General features: G+C 41.5%; 1 protein-coding gene across 3 annotated transcripts; it reads right to left on the reverse strand.

Moving 5' to 3' along the window:
- Positions 1–1,433: 1,433 nt before the first annotated feature.
- On the reverse strand, positions 1,434–23,947 carry atxn10 (ataxin 10). 3 transcript variants are annotated; one of them, XM_060048825.1, is made up of 12 exons: positions 23,733–23,945; positions 23,195–23,426; positions 19,232–19,417; positions 18,759–18,844; positions 18,388–18,484; positions 15,464–15,628; positions 15,186–15,266; positions 13,950–14,106; positions 13,351–13,459; positions 5,999–6,174; positions 3,263–3,326; positions 1,434–3,068 (listed from the first exon to the last, which is right to left on the reverse strand). In XM_060048825.1, the coding sequence occupies exons 2-12, from the start codon at positions 23,323–23,325 to the stop codon at positions 2,887–2,889; spliced, it is 1,434 nt and encodes a 477-aa protein (XP_059904808.1). In that variant the 5' UTR covers positions 23,326–23,426; positions 23,733–23,945; the 3' UTR covers positions 1,434–2,886. The 3 variants fall into 3 exon arrangements, with proteins under 3 accessions (XP_059904808.1, XP_059904809.1, XP_059904810.1); XM_060048826.1 differs by lacking the exons at positions 15,186–15,266; positions 15,464–15,628 and having other exon boundaries at positions 23,733–23,947; XM_060048827.1 differs by lacking the exons at positions 23,195–23,426; positions 23,733–23,945 and having other exon boundaries at positions 18,759–18,873; positions 19,232–19,411.
- Between the last annotated feature and the right edge of the window lie 548 nt (positions 23,948–24,495).

The raw sequence follows: 24,495 nt of genomic DNA on the forward strand, positions 1-24,495 counted from the left end.
CACACACACACACTTAACTTTGTCACATTTGCCCTTAAATAAGTGAATATGTTCACTATGGAGCAGTAATATAATGTAATATGCTGTATCCTATTTCATTTATTTAGCTGACACTTTTGTTCAAAGCAGCTTACAATTAGTGCCTTTAGCAATAAAGATACAGCAAAGAAATTGCAAGAAGCATGCAAATATAAAGACAACTTTTTTTTTCTAATAATATTGTTATTATCATACATTTACTTTTAAACTGCATATGATGTACTTGAACATATTTGTTAGGGTATGTAGGGTTTAGGCTTTCCTGATGTCAGTGGGAAGCTAAATAAGTAAATAATCAAGATTTTGTTGAGCGGCGGCTAGGGTCCCCTCATAGTGAGCAAGTAGTAGTCACAGAGCAAAGTGGACTGGCTGGGGCGTATGGTTTGATAATGGCCTGGATGTAGAATGGCCCAGGGCAGTTCAAAGCATGGTAGGCAAGCACCAGTGACTTGAATTGGATTCGAGCAGCCAACAACAGTAGCCAGTGCAGGGTGCAGAGGAGTTGTGTAAAAATGGAGAACTTGGGTAAGTCGAAGAGACCAGCCGAGTTGCTGCATTCTGGATGAGATGCTGAGAACGAATGGCACATGGTTAGAGCGCGAGGACGTGCAGGCAGTGCTGCCAGATTGGGCAGTTTTTCTCCCTCAATTTGACAACTTTTACGACGTTCGGGCAGCGTTGCCAGATTGGGCGATTTCCTCGCCCAATTGGACAACTTTTAATAACGTTAGGCTGGAAAATGAGCATAAGGCGAGTACATACAATTTCGGCTATTTCAGATACTTCAGTTCAATTCATTTTACATTTCTGCATTTTTAGCAATGCTTTGCGCTTTTCATTCAGCTGTCAATTTATTTGTCAACCATTACATTTTTTTTTTAAATGGTATGCATGTTTACATTGTTTACTCCATTTACACTTTTGAACTCTGTTCAAATCCCTTCACTTGATTGAAGCCATTTAACGTTTCTTTATGACTTAATCTATGTGGCTTTATTAAAAACTTTGTACTACAGCACTCACCAAATGTTCTAGTTCTTAATGTGCTCACTTGCTGTAGCCTGTATACATGTGTGTGTGTCAGTTCTAGTGCTACCACTTTGTGCAGTTGATAACATACAACAATAAATATTATTTTTAAGAATAAATATGCCTCCTACGTGAGCTGAATTGGGCCGGCCTATACTACTGTATTTTGTTACATTTTATATCGGTCGTTACTTTGGGAGACAAATATTTTCTGAGGTGGTACGCAGTATAAAATGTTTGAGAACCACTGCTCTACCATAATCCGAGCTCCTACTAGGCAGAGTGATCATCCTTTCAGAGCGTCTTGTCTCATCTTTTTCAATTTCACACCAAAACAAAGCAACAAACAAATCGAAACGTATTGCTTGTTTACAATTTATTTGAATGCACCAAGTATGTTCTCAAATGGCATCAGATACACACATCACGTAAATGTAGCTTTCCAACGGTTAAGGCACACATACATTAAAGCCGAGGCCCGCCGATGAACTAACACTGGCGTACAGCTGAAGAATGCAGTGGGAAAGTGAACGGTGGTAGCGAGCTTGTTAGGTTAACATGCCACTCACTAAAAAGCACAGCCGGGAACCAGGCAGGTGTTCTGTTAGCCGTCTGCCATACTGGCCGCCGGAACTACTGACGCTCCCTACAGCCGGCCCATAGTGTTAACACGTATAGTCATTAATGATGGGATCCAGTGAAAACAGGTTAGTACGGGGCGTGTGTGGATGTGTTGGGTATGATGACAATTTTATTCTGCAGTTTAATGGCTCCACTCCCCTAGGTAGGAACGACTGTCCACCACTCCATACCGATCCCAAACCACAGCAACTGGTGAGGAGACAGGAGTGTACATGGTGGCATGGCCATGTCCAAATGCACAATAAGCATGAGAAGAGCTGCCATATAATAGAAAAGGTAAGGCTGGAATAATATGTTGTGTTTAGTATTCAGTACGTATGGAATGGAGCTTATTGAGAGCAAATATGAGACTTTAGAAATAAATATGACATTGTTAGTATTAACACTTTCTAAATGTCTAATGTTTTTGCTCCTTATCTACATTGCATGCCATACAGGCTTTATAACCTGGTAATACATTCTAGTTAAGGTAAATATCCTAGTCCTAGTTAAGTGCAATGATTCAGAATAGCCTGTTTAGAGAATGGGTCCAGGATCAGACTTAAAATACAGGTCAATAATAATAATAAATAGGTAATGTAATGTGAGCAGGTTCGTATGTTGGTTGCATAGCTGACAGTATGGAATTATATTATTCAAGTCAGAGTCCTAAAACAGTAATAATGAACGTTAAAGTATAATCAATTAAGAAAATGCAAAAGGAAGTGTTGTCTCTGGATTAGGCCCTTATTCCAGAGAAAGAATATTCTTCACCACAGAGTAGAGAGGGTGCTTAACCTCTGGTAGAAGCTGCTTCGAGACCATTGGGCGACCCATGGGTCAGCTGCTTACCAAACACAACCTGGCCCAGATCAGACTGCTGTTGTGGGGTTCTGACAGCTTTGCACATGACCCTCCTCGAGTCATTAGCTCAGAACCGCAGAACAAATCACATAGCCTAAATAACATAGCCACTACACCTAGGGGCTATGTTGGCACCATGTTATTGATGTTTGGATGGCACACTGACTGGCACTCCCTCTCTCCATACCTCGGGCTAGCTCTCTATTTATTCACCTCCATCTCTGTTCTTCCTCTCTTTGCCTCTCTTTCTCCATCTTACTCCCCCTCATCCCGTTTGTCTCTCTCCATGTCTCTCACTAGCTCCTTTCCTCCCACCCTCTCCCTCTATCCCTGTCAGTGTTTCTTTGTTGTTTTGAGCAGCAGTGCTCCATCTCTCTTCTCTACGTCAAGGCCCAGCTCACTGAGTGCCGAGTAGTCAGCATTGCCACGGCGATCCATGGCGGCCACCAGTGCCTGGTTCTCTTGGTTTTGTTCCAGAATGTTCCTGATGGCGAAGATGGCCCATTGGCTAATGACTGCACACTTCGTAAAGGAAAACAAGCGGAAAATCAGACATTTCAAGGTGCATGAAAGACTTGAAATGTCCAGAGATAATACATTTAGAAACAAGCTTGCTATGTTAAATATCTTTACTATTAGTTAAAAGTAGCAGTAAATAATATATTTATATGAATCTATGAAATATCTTATACTCTAAGGTAAAGGATACAGGGGTTGTTGCTGTCTATGCTGCAGTTGTCCAATATCAGAGGGATGCCGTCAAGTTCTCTGACCTAAAAGGAATGAAGATCACAGTGATGCCATTTCAGCGTGGAAGGTAGCCTAAACTATGGAAGGCAGCCTAGACTAGAACATGTGCACAGTAGAGCACAGACCTCTGCCAAGGCCAGCGCCTTGAAGAGCCCCCTTCAGTAACATATCCAAACCTTAAGATTCATGGCCCAGGGAGGTTCACCAAATAGGTGTGAGCAACCTCCCCATGACGAAGATCCTGATTGTACAGTTTGCCATCATCAAGCTATTGCTAACATGCTAGCACGCTATGGTACTCAGTTATCATAGACACTGCACTGCCAGTGCTGCTCACAGAGACCCACAGTTGAGTCTACGGGACATTCTGAAACGTTTTGGGAGACTTGGATGAGTTTTGGAACAAATCTGTTTTGTGTGTTCAGCTATGTTGGAAGCTTTTGGAACCGCTCAGGCGGTGTCTTGTCTGATTGAACTTGCAAAGTCTGAGAGCATTGGCATCTGAGGATTGGAGCCATTGGATACTCTGATTGGTTGTGTGCTAGCAAATCAATGCGGTGTGTGGGATGGGGGGAAGTGACGTTGCTAAACAAACCACTTAAACAGCATTTTTGGGATATTATGAATGATATCCATATTTTGGATAAATACAAATAATGAGCCAATACTGTGTGTGCTTTGTTTTTCTAATCTGATAATCTATGGCCGGCGACGGTGCGTCGACTGCAAAAATTCGTCAACATAGTCTACTGCAAAGATTTGAAGAAAAGCTAGACGCTAATCGCTATAGACGCCATAGTTTAAGATGGATGAAGAAGAAATCAAACTTCAAGAATAGCAGTCAGCGGCAGCATACTCGCAGCAGTACGAGCTGACGGAGATTGAAAATAACGTGTTTTGGTTTGAGTGTTAGGAAAGAGATGGGCTTATTATCCCTATGGTTACAAACCACGGCAACTATTTGAAACTTATTTAGTATCGTTGTATGTGATGCTAGTGGCGAATAAACACAGTAGAAACTTGTGGATTTGTTCTTCAGTAGGCATATTGGAGAAAGCTACCTAACCAGGGCAGTTTGTATGCCTTCACTTTTGTTGGACAAACCAAGATACAGCTGTTAACAATTGTTACAATTATAATGGATGTCATTCACTGTGTCCAAACCGTGAGGCGGCAAGTTGAACAAAAATCATGGCTGATTTACTTGTCATTACAATGTCATTGTCATGGCATTTATTGATAACTATTAACCTGGGATATGCAAACCGGACAGATCCTTTAATGCCAGCGCACATAAAGAAATAATTCAGCTATTTGTGGCCATTCCACCTTGTTTGCTAAGGTACTTTCTATTATTAATTGACTTTTTCTCTTTATGCTTATAAAGCCATTCATAAGCTAACACCTACATTATCATACATTTTCTATTTTAGCAGTATATTTTTAACTTTTTGAAACTTATTTAGTACCGTTGTAAGAAATTTTGCCGCACACCTACTATACGTGTCCGGGAAGCCTAACCCTTACAAAGACATTAAATAAATAGCCGCTCAGACAGAGCTTCAACATCCACACACACTGTGGCTTTATAGTATAGCTAAACTTTCTCTCACATGCCGCAGCCAACCACTGCCAAGAGCTCCACACGTCCACACAAACCATGCAGCCGGTGCACCCTCTGTCTTAACATCTGAGGGTCTCGGAAAAGGCACTAAGTCGGAAAAGGCACTCAGACGACACGAACAGAACGCAACCTGCGTTTGTATTGGAACGTTCACGCTGTGTTTTTGGAATAATGCCAAAATATGTCTAAATTGGGGACTTATATCAGTAACCGTGATAGAATGGCATTGATTACTATGTTGACATTCATATACGACAAATGACCTCGTCTAAAATAAAATTGAAATAGTTTTTGGATTACTGAAGACTGGACAGCGGTGGGAACATATATGTTTGTTATGCCTTGTTTGATATCGCTTGTGTGCGTTTCTTCAGGAACAACCTTCAAGGTGTAGGGATCATGGGTTACAAAATGGATTCAATTGGTTTAGTAGGATCTGTTGTGAAACCAGATACAGGTGGATTTCTGACCACAAGTTGACCTCGGAGTAGGTGTCGAGTGCAGGGTATGGGGCGCTGATCCGCAAGTGTTCTGCACCACAGTGCCTCTAGGAGGAGCCCCACTGTGAGTTGATGATATGGACGGTCAGCCTCCTACTACCCTGATGTGACCAAGCTGCAGGTTAGGTACATGTATCCATGTATTTAGTCAACCCATCCAGCTATAGCTACTGAAGTCCCATGTTGTTGTCTGCCCAAATAAATGATTCTTGGGCCAGCGGTCTTGCCATGCTGGCATGGATGTTTTGTACTTGAACGATTGTAATCACAAAACCTTAAAATCGATTGTCAAATCTTAACACTGCCTAATTTACTTTAATTAATATATACCGATCATAACCTACTACAAACAAAATGACCAAACCACCAGAATTGCCTAACATAGTATACTACGTAAACTGGCTCGTACCCTGCATAGATAGATAGCAGAAGAAGACTTGCATCTGCTTTGAGTCTGCTTTTGTTTTAATGTAATACACAAATATATACAACAACGTATGATGACAACATATTGACTTCTACATGAGTTATTATCTTATATCCATCTACCCATCCACATCCCCCCACGGACCTGGTTTTGGTTGAAGGGGTGACGATGGCAGAGGTTCCCAATGAGTCGGATGAGATGGGCCTTGAAGCTGACGGAAGGGGAGGAAGGGTCACCTCCTCCAGAGGAGGAGAAGTTCTGGGAGGAGCTGAAGACGTTCTTACTGGCCTTACCCAGAGCATGAACCTCCTGTAGGAGAGCTGCAGAGGAGGGGGAGAGTGAGGCAAGGGGTGGCACCTGGTTAGAGCTGGCAGTAGGCAGGACATGATGCAGAAAGTACGCTGTGGAAATCCTAATGTTTTGTTTACAGTACATTGTAAATGGCTGACGAGAGTACTGACTCATCAATAATGTGTAATGTAAAGCTGTTTTTGCGTTGATAAACAACATTTATTTGGATGTATCCACAATATAATTCTCTTCTGGGTTCTGATTTGGTTGATACTGAATGAACTGATTGGGATACTTGCATTGTAACATAATAATAATAATGTATACTTTATTTGTCAGACAGGTCTGCAATTTGTTTTGTGTAAATTTATTTGCTCCATTGTGTCTTAACACATACTACATGTAACATTAATTGTCCATAGTGTACGTTGCAGTTTTCATCACACACCACAAACAGAAAACAGAAAAACACAAACACATAGAAGACACAAACATAAAACATAAAAGTCCCTATATCATTGGTTTTGTTCTCTTGCAGACAAAGTCTACATGGTCTTTCCAGGATAACAGGTAATCTATCCATACTCCCAAATATTTGTAGGAGGAAACCTGCTTGATTGTTTCATTGTGGATTAGAATAGGGGTTCTGTGTGAGTCAGGTGGTGACCCAAACATAATATGGTAAAAAGCACTGCTGAGCTCACACAGCCCTGTGGGGGTCGTACATTGGTTATGGTGGCAGATGAGAGGGATCTGTAAACCTTAACTATCTGGATTCTGTTGGTAAGAAATGATGCGTACCAATGGATTAGGAATGGGTTTCTTCCTTCTTTCACTCTTAATTTTCATTGCTATTTGCAATGTAAATATTGAATTGTAAATATAACCCACTAAGAGATGTCCACTTCTTACTTTTATTTTATTTATTTATTTATTTATAATCTTATCTTATCTTCTATGCTTGTAGGGTTAGCTTGTAGGGTATTTATATTTATATTGTATGGAGCACCTGGAACAACAATGGAACAACAATTACCCCCCGGGGATCAATAAAGTATTTCTGATTCTGATTTTCTGCTGGATCATCTTGTTCACTAAAATATGTTTGTATTGTGTTAAACGCTGATGAGAAGTCTAGGAAGAGCGCTCTAGCATAGGTCTTAGGTTTATCCAGGTGTTTTGCTATGAGATGGACAGGTGTAGTGACGGCATGTTCTGTTCCACAGCCGTTCTTGTAAGCAAATTGGTATGGATCAACTCTTTCATAGTGTTGACCAGGTGGCAGAGTACAATTCTTTCAAGAGACTTCATAATTACTGAGGTCAAAGCTATTGGCCTGAAGTCACTATGTTCTTTTGGACATGGGTTTTTTGGTATCAGATTGATATGGGAAGTTTTCCAAAGTGAAAGAACAATGTGTGTGTCAATGGATGCCTGGAAAACTGCCCCCCCCCCAGAATGGGGCCAGTTGAGGCAAAAAGAAAAAAGAAAAGCACTGCATTCATCCAGCCCTGCTGCTTTCTTTGGGTTTGTGTATTGAAAAGTTTTTCTTACATCATATAGCTTGAGTTTAAATATTTCATCTTTGACGCAAATTTCGCGTGATGACAGCCAATCTGCGTTCAACAGCGTGGCCACTGAGTGACATATGTAACGTAACAGCCAATCAGCATTCAACTGTCAAACTCAGTGCATTGCAGTCCGGGGTGAACTGCAGCATGGAGGAGAAAGTGATCGTTGCCGTTTGCGACTCCCGGAGCTCTATACACAGTATAATAGTATATAATATAATATAATTGAATATATAATATCACGGCCAAAAGCTCTGTGCGCCATGACCCACGCTAATCTGCCTCTTATTGGCTAATACTCACTGCCTTTACTGATTCGATTGTTGAATAATTTGAATGATGATGTTTAATCATCATATGATATTTATATATATATATTGATATTATTTATATCTAACGAGATGATTGATGTGGAAGAGAATGATGTGCGTTTTTTTATTTCTAAGGTGCAATATGAACAAGGATGCATTGTCAAATTCAAGTATTTTATTTAAATAAATGTTCCAAAAATGACTGAAACACCATGTTTGCCTCATTTTACATTCATGCAGGCTGCCTGTGTGACCAGTAATACCTAAAAACTGCTCCTGATCAAGTCATGTTAATTTTATAATAGTGGCCCACGCTATGTGTTGCAAATCAGCTGTTCAAAGAGTTTACAAAATAAATTACTGACTTGCCAAGTGAGAGAATAGGTGTCATTCCAGGAATAAGGAATAGATCACTCAAAATGCATAGTTGTCTGTCACTAGTCTGTGGGCCAGTATTGGTTTAGTAATTTCATAATCCTTCCTCCCTGAGAACAAGCAGCAGAAATTATGTGACAATGAGAAAATATTACTGAAGGATTTTTGGGTAAACTAAATAGAGTAGTCTCACATGTCACTGTTTCTAAAACAGGGCGTTTTTCTGGGCTTCGTTAAAAGAGGGTAAACATTTAGAGTATACCCACTTCTCCAGGGACCACTACACCACTGACCCAAGGGTACTTTCAATTTCAAAAGCAACACGGCCAAGTCAGCATCTGATTTGCAGTCTTCTTTTTCTTTCAGTTCACGCTATTCCTGAAAAACTTTCTCAACGTTTACTCGTGTCTGGCCTCTCTATCGGTCAGTCTCCCTTTTCTCTTCTTCTGTTCATCCGACATTGGGTTTCTCTGTCTCTTTTTAGTCGGCTGATCTATGATGTATGTAACAATCCCTTAGTTACTTGTGTTTATATCGAGCCGGTTCCGTGTTTGGGGGTCTGTGCCGTAAAGCAATTCGTTACTTCGAACAATTCCCGGCGCCTCAGGGTACTGGAGATGAATGTCATGCACACAGACAGCAATAGTGTGTGCTGCTTATGCCGCTTTAACGTATATATTTCCTCCAGGTATTGTCTAGATGAGTTCATGGTTGCAGTGCATGTGTGTGTACGTGTATGTGAGTGAGTGAGAGAACTGTGTACGCATATATCCCACCAATAAGAATCCACACACTACAATGAGGAAATCTCTATACTATGATGGTGACCTCAACACCAGGTCTGGACAGGACCCTGACACCATCAGCACACAGGGAGATAAACATCTACCAGGAGACAGGACCAAAACCCTCCCTAAAGTGTCCCACCTACTACGACAAAACAAGCATTCCAGAGATTTCTGGAGTCCCTCAATACAGATTTTTTTTCAACTCAATGATTCTGATTCATGAATTCGGCCCGCAGCTTTCTCCGCAGGGAAAAACCGACACCAATCCTTCATCCCGGCCATGATCAGGTGTTGATTCAGAGAGTGCACAGAGAAGGGGGCCTTTCACAGAAGGTCCATTGTCGTGGTTTGGTGAGCAAGCGGACGAGATTGATGCATGTGAATCAGTTTCTACTTTGGATGATGATGTTCTCTTGGATGGATAAAAACATAAGAATAAAAGATTACCCACCCAAGTTGCATGATCATGACCTGCTCGCTCGAGGTCACAGCACGTCTTTGTGTGGGAAACACTGCATAAGATTAGTGGCTGGAATGAGCCACTTGTCAAAGTAGCACATCTTAAGTAAGCTTGATTGATATGGAAATATCATATCGTGTTTCCCCGGAAGTTACAGTAGGCGGTAGAGTGCATATGATGCCATTGACATGCGACTGACCGTTACCAAGAATAAAACTATGGATTTCTGAGTTTGAATATTATTGGAAACAATTTGAATGATGAAATTACACAATTCAACAAAATATTTTATTTGTTTTAATATTTGAATGCTTAAAAGGTCCCATGGCATGCTACTTTATGGACGCTTTAATAAAGATATTAGTGGGCCCCAAACACAGTAATTGAAGACGTTCCCGAAATTCAGCGTTGGTGCAGAATTACAGCCACTACGAGCCAGTCGCACATTGAGCTTTCCCCAAATGCGCCGTTTCGGTATCTGTAGCTTTAATGCAAATGAGGAGGAGAGATGCGGGTCAAGGAGGAGGGTGGGGGTGTGGCCCTGAGCAGCTTGCGACCACGTTACCATGCGCTCTGTTTACAGTGGAAGTTATCGCAATGGCGAGGAGCACACAGCCTTTGGCCGTGTTCTGTAAATATTCTAGAACACATGGAAGTCCTGGAGCTCTATATCTAAATAATATCATATTATACAGATATCTATATCATATAATATATATTATCACAGCAAAAAGCTGTGTGAGCCTCCAGATGATATTATGAATCTCAGACGACTGCGTCGTTGTACCACATCAATCTGAAGTAGTCTGAACCAGAAAGGGATAGTTGACCGCGGTTGTCTCCCGCCGGAGCCTCGCTGCAGAGGAACCATCGCCTCGGCAGGGGTCAGCGCTTAGGCACCACTGCCACCTGCAGCGGGCAGGGAAGCGGGCAGGGAAGCGGGGCTCAAGCGAGTAGGGTCTGTTTGCGTCCTGCAAGACGGAGGCGTAACATGTAGTAGGCGTAACTTGTAGTAGGAGGCGTGTCTTGTGCTTTCCTAAATCGCGGTACACGCGAGATCTTCCTCTTATAAACTGTCTTAAAAAAAGTCTTGTAAATCACGGTTCACACATTATGCAAGCTCTTCCTTGAAGTCGAAGTCTGAAGTTAAGATCATGTCGGTAAGTAAAAATAAGTGGATTACTAATCCCCCATCTGTAGCCAGGAAGGCTTGCAGACACACCCTCCACATATTCCCAAATGTACCTTTTGCATATTTGAGCCTTTGTCTATCTAATTATTTTGACTTTAGGATGAAAGCTGCTTTCTAAGGTGCTAGCTATGTTTACATTACTTTACGACCAGCCACGGTTGAGATGCACACTGAACAGTCACAAAATACTCTATACTGTGAAGGCTAGTAGATGTTGCTTGCTTCTTTCTGCCCCGAGTTTGCACAGTGCAACAGTGATGACGTAGCTGAGAAATTGAAATGTATTGAAGACCGGCAAATATATATAAATGAAGGCTTGTAATGTGAACGCTATAATATGAAGGCTTTCTCATAACTATCCTCCTGTTAGTGAAATTGTTCTTGTCTTGTTTCCATCAGTAATATTTATTTTAATTCATTGTTTTCTATCTCATGCAGGATCTTGAAAACATGCAGGAAGCGAGCAAGTGGCTAAAACAGATGAAGGAACAGAACCTCTTCAAAAGGTGTATTCCAGGTGCCGCGCTTCCTTGGCATGGGAGACAGCGAGGCTGTACAATCCCTAGAGAATTACATCGAAAATGGTGACACCTTAATTGCTAAAGAAAAGCATGAAGTTATGGATCCTTTTCTATTCATGTTTGAGCATTATGAGGACATGCAATTGTTTTTTTGGAAAACTTAAAAAATAAAACGACAATTAAAGTCCATTGTGGATTGTTTTTACTGAAATGTATTCAATAAAATTCTTTGAATAATTATCTGCCGTCTTTTCGTTCAAAGGTATAAAGGGATAAAGTAGGCTAAACTTAAGCAGGTTCCCCATGTTAAACTTCTATATGCATTAGGCTACATGTCATTGTAAAATTGCAATAGGCTTCTTTTCTTAAATGCATATGACTCAGGGATGTCAGTTTCACGTAAGCCAGTAAGGCTATGATTAAGCTAATCAAGAGCATATTTTTAAATGAGCGGGTCGGGTGCATTCTTTTCATATAAGGACTAATATTTGAGGTCCGAGTTGCTGTCATTTATGTTCCCGTGCTCCACTGCTACATACAGATCACTTCCGCAATTTAGAAAAGTACTAGTCACGCCTCCTACTTCCGCGATTTAGAAAAGTACAAAACACGCCTCCTACAAGTTACGCTACTACAAGTCACGCCTCCGTCTTGCAGGACGCAGACCGATACTATATTTGCGGGGCACAATCCCTTTCCCCTCCATGTCGTGGTGCATGTAATTCAGGGAGCCAAAGCCAAAGTTCCTTTCCCATAATTCCTTCTCAACCATGGCTGAGATAACCCCCACTACGAGTCTCATTGTGGAAATACCAGAGACGAGAGTCTGACATGTTATGCGCCATAAAACCAACAGCAGAACGGTTATCCAAATAACAAAGAAGTGTACAACACTTGCGTTACAGTCCAGGAGCTCTATTCCTAAATTCTATCATATAATACATAGATATCTATATCATATGATACATATTTCCACGGCCAAAAGCTGTGTGCGCCTCCAGACGATATTATGGATCAGAAACGACTGCGTCGGGTTCTCCGACGTCTCTGGTTCTTCCACGTCCACATCAATCTGAAGTAGGCTGAAACACGACATGGAGGAGAAAGGGATTGTTGACCGCGGTTGTCTCCCGCCGGAGCCTCACTGCTGAGGCACCACCGCCTCCTGCAGCGGGCAGCGCAGAGGCGATGGTCCCTCGGAAGCGGGAAGCGGGGCTCAAGCGGGAGACATTCGCAGGCAAAAATCCCTTTCTCCTCCATGTCGTGGTTCATGAACTTCAGGGAGTCAAAGCCAAAGTTCCTTTCCCCCAATTCCTTCTCAACCATGGTTGAGATAACCCCCACTACGAGTCTCGTTGTGGAAATACCAGAGACGAGAGTCTGACGTGTTATGCGCCATAACCAACAGCAGAACGGTTATCCAAAAGCAAAGAAGTGTACAACACTTGCGTTACAGTGTGTGTAATCTCACACACACACACACACACACACACACACACACAGATGGACGAACAGACAGCTCATTGGCGGGCCAAATTCTCTGGGATGGCAAGGCAGAGAAAGGGGAGGTGGCATCTCCCCTTATGACGACATACAGGGAAAATTCCAAAACGGCGCGTCTGAGCTTTGATCTTTCAAAGTCGGAGCAGAATGCCTAGTGCTCGTTTTACACCCAACTAAATTTCTAGCTACTGGGGGAGCATAGGTAGGCTAGGGGAACTCATATTAATGTTAGAAACCTCAGAAAGTGATATTTTCATGCCATGGGATCTTTAAATGTTACACATAATACATTTAAGGGGCTCCCATAGTGCTGATGTCTTTGGGATCATGAGAACAACTGTCAATCTTGCTGATTCCAACACTGGACGTAAGGTGTTCGTCAGAAAGGTATTCAAATAATGTTCTGAGGTCGGAAGCCCCAATATTTTTCAGAATCCTAACATTAACAGGAGCGCAACCGCACCCTGGGTCGCAGTGAGCTTACCAACAGTGGCCTGCAGCAGGCCGGCGTGGTCTTGCAGAAACATGAACTGCTCGAGGTCAGAGGTCATCTCACACAGCACATCCAGCAAGCTGATGACTGTCAGCGCCTCCTAAAGGTCAAACGGGGAACTACACATCACTATGATGTCTAAACACAACACACTGGGAATTACAACTCACTTTGATATCTTTATAAGACACACAGGGATCTATACCTCCCTCCGATATCCCTACAGGACACACAGGGATCTTTGCCTCACTATGATGTTCTTACAGGATACACAGGGATCTACAACAGACTTTGATGTCCCTATTGGACCTAGCTGCCTGTAGCTGCGTTTCCACCAAAAGTTAGAAAGTTTGTAGCGAAGTACGGCAGTTTGCGGTGATGGGGATTGGTTGCACATACTTTAATACATCCATGTTTTGGGGACGTCAGTTTCCCTGTCAGATAACTAAAAGTAGGCTATCACTTTTTCAGCACATATAACAGAAACATACACACACGAGGGGGAAGGGGGTACCTTATGGTCTAATGTGGACTGTGAATGTGAGTCAGCTCTGCACCAAATAAGTGTCATCGTTTGGTGGTGGTCATACCTCGTCTCCGTCAGCAGACCCTGAGGCAAGCGCCAGGACAGCTCTGCAGCCTGTCTGGAAAGAAGAGGCCAGGTGGGCCGCCACGCCCCCTGGGATCCCACTGTCCCCACCACCCCCTTCCCCCAGCTGGGCCGCCAGCAACTCCAACAGGGTCATCCTATATTACATTAATGTATATACAGTTTATATCAAATTATGTGTTTTGCCCGCCAGACGTATCACATTAGAAAATTCTAATTGGGCGAGGTCCGGCGGGCACAATGCAATGGTCAGGACTGACGCAAAGGGTAAATTATGTCCTGCAGAGGCGACTTCAATCTTTGTCCAAGCTTTGCGTGAACTCATATACTTGACTGCTGCAGCTCTCTTATTCCCTTGGGGACACACAGACCACTAATCAACCAACTCTACTCTGAATTAGTTTAAATCTAGTCCCTTTACCAAACCGCGATTTTTTATTGTGCGTGATTGCCCAAACGCAAATGAGCAAACGCGTATTCCCCCCCCGCCAAGACTCTACGTCCTAGCCCCCCCCCCCCCCACCGCCAGGGGGGCACCACATATTGCTACCTGGTCTGTGGGAAACACTGTGGTCCTTTGCTGCCTGTCTTCCCCTCTATCTCCCATACCTTCCCGTCTATCTCACTCTATCATAAAAAAAAAAAGAAAAAATATTTCAGTTGACTACCTTGACCGCATGAGCTGCAGCACAAAGATAACAGCAAAAGAGATTCAACTATGATATATCTGAGTGGGGACAACAATCTTCCTTTGGTACTTTTCGTAGTTTCATATTTTCATACATCGATTGAAACAACACATTGTAATTCAGATGCTCATGATCACTAAAATGTCATTATTTGTATGAAAAACGAAGGATAAAAATATAGTACTGTGTAGTTGTTATCATCCATGACAGCGAAGTGGTTTCAGTCTGAACATTTCTATCCCGATTGAGATGACCCTTTGACCTTGTGTTGCCTGTGTCCCAGGATAAAATTACATATCAATATATCGCTTTTCATATCATCATATTACTAACACAAATTACATTTTGTAGTTACTCCAATTGTGATTGTACGCTTTGGTTGTTCTCAGCCTCAATTGTCAATAACTTGGATAAAAAAACTAATCTAAAAGGACTTAATGTAAATGTTTATGATAACAGTGTAATGTAATTTGAGAAAAAGGAATTAGCCAAGTTAAATTCAGACTGTGAACTAGGTGTAGAATCACCTCTCCAGGTGAGAAATCCCAGAGTACATGCTGACCACCAAAGCTGAGGACTTGAGGAAGTGTTGGGTGGCGATCAGAACCCTGCAAACACACACTCCTGGTCAATCAATGACGCAAACCTGGTCAATCATTAATACAGCACACACACACACACACACACACACACACACACACACACACACACACACACACACACACACACACACACACACACACACACACACACACACACACACACACACACACACACACACACACACACACACACACACACGTACGTCCAGTCGAGGTCGGGGTGAGTTCGGCAGAGCTCCATGACACGGAGGGCTAGAGGGATATTGTCGGGCTTGGCCAACTCCTCCACCTTTTCTTCATCCAGACAGGTGTGCAGCACCATGGAGGCATAGCTCACCACCTTCTCATCCTTTCCACTCAGCAGATCTCTGCTCCCACACAAAAGGAGAACATCTTGGTATCATTATGAACCACTTAGAGTACAACAAGTACAACCACTTGGACACTCCTTGAACCCATTAAAACAATGTATAACCAAATATAACCAGAAAAACTCTTTACCAGTTAACCATTAATTACTTCTAAGAATCATTTGGAACATCTTACTAGCCAGTGTTATGACCATCCATAGAACAAATTAGAACCAATTACAATAAATAGACCAAAACTGAACTAATTAAAACCAATTTATTCTAGAACAGATGCTTCGATATCACGAGAGATTGCTTATAACATTGACTGGAGATAAGGTCAGTGGACAAAAGTTCAGTGTTAGGGGTTACGTAGGGTCTACAGCATTGAAGGGTTTTGAAGGGTCTACAGCATTGGTTCTGAAAGTGCGGCCCACGGGCCAATGGCGGCCCGCGGAATCATTCCTGGAGGCCCGCAATGACATACATAATTATGTAAGTTATAAAAAAAAAAATATATATATATATTTTTTTTATCATATCAATATTAATTTAAACAAAAATAAATAAATATAAAGAGAAAAGTCGACTCTCTCTAGCTTTCAATTAAATCCTTTTACATTTGTTAGCTTTAATCCGACTGTACATTACTTTGAAAGGCTGAACCTCAGTTTCGGGATTTAGAGCTCACTTGACCTCAGGTCCACGGTGCAATGTTTTTTTTTTCCTTTGGCGGCCCTCAGTCAAATTTTGGGTTCCTAAATTGGCCCGCAGTGGTCAAAACTTTGAGAACCCCTGGTCTACAGACAGTGTTTTGTCATTACATTGTAAAGTTTCGAACAAACCTTTATCAAAACTGTTGCACTTGCTTTAGAGATAAATCTACAGGATGAAACTTTAACTCCTTATATATATTAGGGCTGCAACTAACGTTTATTTTAATAATCGATTAATCTGTCGATTATTTTTTCGATTAATCGATGAATCGGATTAAAAAAAAGAAACATTTGGAATTGCCGCATCTTTATTCAAAAACTGAACATTACTTCAAATTCACAGTGCAGACTGAAGTGTAAAAACACCAGGTTATTGCTCCAACGTCTCGAAACTATTAAAAGTAATATTAAATAATAAAAAAATTAAAAAAACATAACTGGGATAACACAAAAAAAAACATACAATGTATGATATACTTTTATATGTATTTAAGGGATGTCCATGGTTAACCGGTCAAACCTATTGATACCATTTTCGAGACTCCTTGAAATAGAACTTGTAATATTGCTTTAATTGCTGATAAGATGATGATAGTTCAAGATAGGACATTAAACAGGTCATAATTCTATCTTTACTATCTATTTTATATTACTGGGAAAACAAGTTTCCACCAAAATCTCAATGATTGTAATTTTTTTTTTGAACGCATCAATCATATTACTGAGCCGACCTGAACGAATCACATTTGACACTGTTTGTGGCCATTGGTTAGTTGTTTTTTTTAAGCTAACTAGCTCTATATCCTGCTATTTTTAACTGACGGGACTTTCTACACCGTCCGGTTGTGTGATTACTACCGCTGCTTTGAATGACTGTTGATGCACGCGGTGCCGACTCCGAGCCCGTCTGCACAACGTCTGCAGCAGCAACAGCTGACAGAGATTTCGGTACGACGCTGAAGTTGGCATCCGATTCGGAGCATCCGATTCGGCAGTTGCTGGTCCTTAAATCGGTCCTGATTGAAAACCACTACACCTAGATTCTTCAAATCTGGACTAAATTATCACAGTGAGGCTATACATTATGTAAAACATAGTTTCAGATTTGTGAAACCTTTACCCTATTTGTGAAAATGCAATAAAGGCACATTTTAATGCTTTTTAGGGGTCCAGACCGCATTAGAACTGATCCTGATTGAAAACCACTACACCTAGACTCTTCAAATCTGGACTAAATTATCACAGTGAGGCTATACATTATGTAAAACATAGTTTCAGATTTGTGAAACCTTTACCCTATTTGTGAAAATGCAATACAGGCTCATTTTAATGCTTTTTAGGGGTCCAGACAGCATTGCATTTTCACAAATAGGGTAAAGGTTTAAAAAATCGGAAACTATGTTTTACATAATGTATAGCCTCACTGTGATAATGTAGTCCAGATTTGAAGAGTCTAGGTGTAGTGGTTTTCAATCAGGACCGATTTGAAGATTCTAGGTGGTTTTCAATCACGACCGTTTTAAGGTGGACCAGCAATTGCCGAATCGGATGCTGCGAATCGGATGCCAACTTCAGCGTCGTGTTTTCGGTTGGACTAGACTGATACTGAGTTGAAGGAGTTTTTTTAACCCAAAGACAGTGAAGGTACAACACTTTTATGTAGGCCTACAGTCCAGTTTTAAGATATGACCAAAATACAAGCTGTGGTCGCTCACACTAAAGCTCGCTGTGGGCGTGCATGAACCATGAACCAACCTGTCGGCGGCTGGCTGTAAACAGTGCTGCGCCTATGAGTAACTTATTAATTGCGCGACACAACGAATCGACGACCAAATTCGTTGCCAACGCATTTAGTAATCGATTTTTATCGATTCGTTGTTGCAGCCCTAATATATATATATATATATATATATATATATATATATATATATATATATATATATATTCAAAATCCCTTAGTTAAGTATAATATCTTAGCTAGGAAAATACAAAATCATCCCTGAATGAAAGCAGAAATTAAATACGCATCACATGCAAAAGTGTTTCTACGCTGAGACTCACAGCATCAGGTGTGGGAGGCTGAGCGTCCAGAGGCTGTCCTTACAGAGCTGGTTCCCAACGGCAATGTTCCCCAGGAACTGGAGCCCACAACGCAGGGCTGGCAGACAGACACACCAGGACGTTACTAAACAATACATGACAGCATGTTGAACCATACATGATAGATCATTTTTCACAGAAACATACGATACAATAGAATACCAATATAAGAAGACTGTTAATAATACAAATATGAGTTAGTAGTATTGTCTTATTAATCTGCTTGGCACTGACTTAGTATTAGCTAAGTGATATTTATTAGCTTATAATTAGCTTGGGATTGGCCTCGGAAATTTGCTTGCAAGTGAGGAAAGGACAGACTAAAGACTTACGGTCCAGCGCAACTCCCCCGCACTGCAGATATAGACGCTGCAGCACACTGATTACCTTCAGCGACTCATCGATGAAGCTCAGATCGCTGAACAAAAACAGACATGATGTGGAATTCTGCGACAATTAATTGAAGGCCTCTTTTCTGCCACCAGGTCGAGGTTGAAACCATTTACAAATCAATCCAGATATGATTCCAAAGTGGAAATGTCAGCCCAACTTTACGATAGTAGACAGATAAAACTCAAGCCTGCCAGTTGCCGACCAGGTCGTACATCTGGATAAACACTCTATAGAACTAGTGGATACATCACCACTCGAAATATTACTAACACCTATCACATCTAATGCAACACTTTTTTTTTCAATGTCGCCTTTCTTTTGAGGAATGCAGATTTTAATGTTTTTTACTGAGTAACGCCTAAAGATAATTTGCCGTTTGAAACGTCCCTCAAAATTGCTCAGTGGGTAATACCTGAGCAGTGCCTGGTTCCGGGGGCTCTGGACGCATGCGTTCCTCTGAGCCCTGAAGCACTCAGCCATCAACTGAAGGTTCAGTTCATCCCCCTCCTCCTCGCCTTCTCCAGAGGCCTCTAGCTCCTCTCTGAGACGGGACAGAAGGCTCCAGAGAGAGCAGAATACATCCTTCTCCACCTCCTCCCTAATCAGAGAACACGTCAGAGATGATGTGGAACAATGTGTAAAGAGACTAAGAAAAGTTTGATCGGTTATAATAAGCCTTAGAAAAGGACCCATAAAGGATACCGTATGGGTGAACAATAAATTGTAACCGCCCCTCTAAGCTGAAACATCTGTAAACTGTATAATTTGTCAAAATGACTTTCTTGTACAGTGTGCGCAAATATTAAACAATAGCAATATAGCAACATTACCTTATGGAATCAATGCACGTTGTGTCCCTACAGAGTATGTGAAACAGTCAATTACAATTACTTCACAAAATGAGCAACCTCAGCACTACTACTTTTGTTTATGGGAGTGGCAGGACAGGCTCAGATAAACAAACCAGTACGCCCAGTAAAATACGTTTATACATAAGCAGATCTTCAGCATATTTTCAAAAGCGGGCCCCAAGAAGCAATAAAAAAATAAAAAATAATCACCTTAAAACATTACCGAATTGTTGACCGTGGTGATTTTGCCAAGAGTATGATAATACGGGTCTTACGACACATCCGCAGACATTTCGGAGATATTCCTGAAGACATTTCACAGGCCTGGACAATAAAATGTCTTTGCGTGCCAACGACGGAAGTGTCTCCGTAGTGTAGCTGAATAATCATTGTTCATATTGCAACACAAAATTTGTGCTTTTAGGGTGTAATTGTTACTGATTTCAGCCCGGAAACATACGATAATGCCAGAATAATGGCAGCCAACTGTTTCGAAAATTCTAACTCTGGATTTACAAATCATGGACGAAATAACATGATTAAAGATTATAGCAAAAATGATTTCAATTATTTATTTTACTGATTTCAATGGATAATAACTCATAATCTCTGTCACATGGCAACTCCTAGTCAGTGAAAAACGTAAATTGCTTTTTATATTATTCATTTTGGCCGATTAATATTTATCTTGACAACAGTCAATGTGTTTGCGGTTTGTCACACAGTCAGCTAGAGTCAGATAAACAATGCGTTTCCTAAGTTTTTAAATCTATAATTACTGCATAATAAGATTTTGCTGCTACCTCGATTGCACGCAAAGCCATTTTATTGTCCAGGCCTGCGAGAGGTTTACGAAATGTCTATGGATGTGTCTTGATGTATCCCAATTTGAGTAATAGATCGTTCAGATGACGCTCAGATGATTCTACTTCCGTTCGGACACTGGGGCCAGATGACGTTGTACCCGTCTGTTGGCAGCGACTTTGCTCAGTTTTAAACGTTGTACTGGTAAACCAGCTTAAGATAAGGACAAGTGTAGCGTTCCCTACAGCGGCAATATACAATGTGCTTCTCATATATAAAAGCAAAAGGATAGTAGGTGATAGTTTACAAGGAAATAAAGGCTTGTCAACTTGAAACTGTTTACTTCTGACTGCTTTTTTACTAGCGAGTAAAAGAAAAAGGTTACCGCTATGAAGGCAAAAAGTTACATGTTTTGCCTTTGATTTTTTACATACTAATGCTGCTATCCATTTGGATGTACGAAGTGGTAAAGTCGCAAATCTCCCAGCTTTCTTGCGGCATTTCACTGAGGCACGCCCCCTTTTGGTCGTAGTATCTCGTCGCTTTCAAAGTAGAGCGAGCAGATCTGTACAACTAGCAAAGAAGATGGCTGCGCCCGTAGTCAATGGAGATTGAGCTGTATTTTCTTCGATTTTAAATCCTCTTACACACTTGATTTCATTGCTGCTTTAATCCGGTCACCAATTTATGGTCTTGCTTTGCGTGAAATTCAATGTAAAGTTGTGTTTTCAAGCTGGATTGCTAAAGAGGCTATGTTGCTAATGACGACTAGCCCGCTACTACACCTCGTGGCTCGACAGAAACACGACAGCACAATTAAAATTGGCGAAAATGGCAAAATATTATTGCAATGTTAATGTTTCTGAAAAGACTGGCAACCATTATACACTGGATTATTTCTTTTTTCCAAAATAGTTTTCTTCTCAAACTCGTCGGACACAAATAGCAAACGGGAAGGCTGGAGCAAGGGAAGTACGTCACGTTCTCGCTGAAGCTGGTCGTTCGTACCAGCCTACCATCCAAATGGATAGCAGCAAAAGCGTATTGCCGGAAATGATGTAGTAAGCGGACCAATCATAATCATAGCTCTTGCGGCTGCGTCGCCTCGACGCAAGGTTAGGATTTTTGGGAGGCGCACATCAGGCCATTACGGGGGAGGCAAAGAGGGGCCACAAGGAGGTAATGGGTTTGTAACGCGTCAACGGAACCATAAAGAACCCTTAAGCTTGAGCGTCATCACTGAAGATGTATCTCGTTATTACCAAGAAAAATGAACGGAACATGCGTGTTCCAGATGCCTCGGACACCAGCCTTCCGAGCTGCAAGTGGGGAAATCTCAAGGCTTCCATGCGGCATTTCACGAAGGAACACCCCCTTTCGGTTGGTTCCCCTCGGAATTCTGAGAGTATACCGAGTTCAGTGATGACGCTCTCAACAAAAATGTTTGCGCCAGTAAAGCGATTTATTTTCTTTGTATTTGTAGGCTACCAGTTGGTCATTTTAATGTTGATTTGAAAGGCTCTGACACACAGGGTCACCAATTTATGCATTGCACGGTCTTGCTGTGCGTGCAATACAATGTAAAGTTGTGTTGTTTGTTTTCAAGCTAGTTTGCCAAAGAGGCTTATATAGCTAACATTAAACAACGACTAGCCAATGACATCACACAATCACAAAGACAAACGGGAAAGCTATAAGCGCTACGGGACAGGAAATCACGTCACAAGTGCAACTCGGAAGGCTAGTGTCCGAGGCATCGGGAACACACCATAAAGGCGAGTTCACGGTCCTGGTGATAACGAGACGGCTCCCCAGTAATGACGCTCACGTTTACGAGTGTTCCCGACAGCTACCGTTCATGTGCACTGCGTTGGGAATCTAAAAGTTCTTCACAGCAGGGCTTTTTTGTCCGATAAAAAAAGTCAGAACTAAACAGAACTTAGGATCAGTTCCAAGTTCGAACTCCTTTATTTCCTTTTAGCCAATCACCAACTATCCATTTGCTTTTATTCATGAGAAACTCATTGTATTGCCACTGTATGGAAGGCTACACTTGCCCTTATCTAGAGCTGGTTTACCAGTGCACAACGTTTTAAACTGAGCAAAGTCGATGCCAACAGAGGGTTACAACGTCAATCAATAGTAAAGTATGTGATATCATGGTTGATACTTTTATATTGAGTCAAACGTCCACGCTCCGCCATGTACATGCGCGTCACTAGTAAACCATGTCACCAACTGGGCAACTCTGTTATCAAAACCAGGCCCCAGTTAACCCTAACCCTAACCAAATGTTTTCCCCATAATTTCCAGCGATTTGAACGCACCATAAGACCCTAATAATAACAGGGATAATACGGAATGGTAACGGTACCAGTGACGGGGTATAATAGTTCTTTGATAATATTCTGCTTTTATTGTGTGCATCTTAGCATGAATTGATATTCTCTTCTAATAATGAACCTTCATGAAAACCTGAAAAGGCGCAGGGCATTTTTAAGGTAAGAACAAATTTGAAATAAATTACTAATATAACTACATCTAAGAATTACTTTAATAAAAACCATACAATTCAATACCATCTATGAAACAGTCAAATTAACTGGCCACATAAAAATGGCAACAGCCAATATCATTACAAGACACAAGTCAGAATGACTAATGATAAAGGCCGTTAAAAGAAGACATATCCTAGTAGGCCTAGTAAAACCAAATCAAACCTGTATTCCTGTCTCCGCAGCATAGATGTAAATGATTTTAAGACATTTAAATGGTTAGGGCACAACTTTTCATTTAATAGTCCGGAGAAGAAAGAAGAAATGTCCATAGCGCTGTCTGTGGGGGCTGCCATGTTGGTAGCTGGTGTGGGCGGGGCTTCGGGGCGCGTGCAGGCTTCCGGTGCGTTATGTTAGAGCGGCGAAGTTCCGCCCTTTCCGGTGGAGCCCATAGGAACTATGAGATCGAAAAATATGAATGGGTTTCAATGGAGAGAAAGTAATTATTTTCTGGTCCCAGACTTTATGTGCCCTGGATTACACATATGTTGTTTGTGGATTTAAATGATCATTTTTAATGTCAAGAGTTTGACCGTTTATTGCGCAATTGTTCTGTTAAAGGCTGTAGAGGAAACACAATGGGAAAGACTACATGTCTCGTATGTGCCGTCACGCTCCCTGCGACTGGCGTGGGCAAGATCGACAATCTCCCCATCGGCATAACTGAAACTCTCCACATGCCCTGACTTATAATGGTTTTCACCTCTTTCGATGCTGTTATCCTCCCCTTGGAAAGAAGCGGTGAAGTGGAGCAGAGAGATCGCCATGGCCGTTTCTCAATTCCAAGTACGCGAACTACAGACTCGCGGACTTGGAAGTTCGTACTTGGCAAGTCCGGACTTCAAGTAAACACTTCCGAGGACGGGAGTACGCACCTGCAATTGGAACAGCAGTGGACTCAGCTCAGCTCGTCTGTTAACTGTACTCCGGCCTCATGTAGGCATATAACTACTGAACAATATAAACAAATTATATAAAACAAAAAACCAGCTTCTTTAGTTTTAAAATAGTAGGCTATATTAATATTTTTAATGAATATAAATGAAACGTTATGCGTATTCACACAGAAAGGCAGCTGTACCCCACATATAAACAATCAGTGGCTTGAAAAAGATTGTATGAGATAGCCGTTTCGAAATTTTCCTATATAGCCTATTATTATATTATTGGAGAGTAGGCTATTGATATAATTACGAACGAGGGAGAATAGAATAGAAACACACACACCCACACACACACACGATCAGATGGATCCGACCGGGGTTTCCGTTGCGATGGGTTTCCTCCATCAGCGACTTATACAATATAAACAAATAATATTAAAAAAAAAAAACTCTTTCATTTTAAAATAATAGTGTGTAAATATGTTGAATAGGTCTCCATCTTTGTTATACTTTTAAAATGTTCCTATAGCCTGTTTTATAGCTTACACACTGATATTTTAAAACAGGAATGCGAAATGCATC

This window comes from Gadus macrocephalus, chromosome 4 (assembly GCF_031168955.1).
Source record: "Gadus macrocephalus chromosome 4, ASM3116895v1".
NCBI lineage: Eukaryota > Metazoa > Chordata > Actinopteri > Gadiformes > Gadidae > Gadus > Gadus macrocephalus.

What these genes read in the sequence shown, in the direction of transcription:
- atxn10 (XM_060048825.1), bottom strand. Translation starts at nt 23,325, where the DNA reads ATGGCAGCCCCCACAGACAGCGCTATGGACATTTCTTCTTTCTTCTCC. An exon ending in CACCCCGACCTCGACTGGAC is followed by an intron (nt 15,267 to 15,463) that starts GTACGTGTGTGT and finishes GTGTGTTTGCAG; the next exon opens with GGTTCTGATCGCCACCCAAC. An exon ending in GGTCTGCTGACGGAGACGAG is followed by an intron (nt 13,460 to 13,949) that starts GTATGACCACCA and finishes TTTGACCTTTAG; the next exon opens with GAGGCGCTGACAGTCATCAG.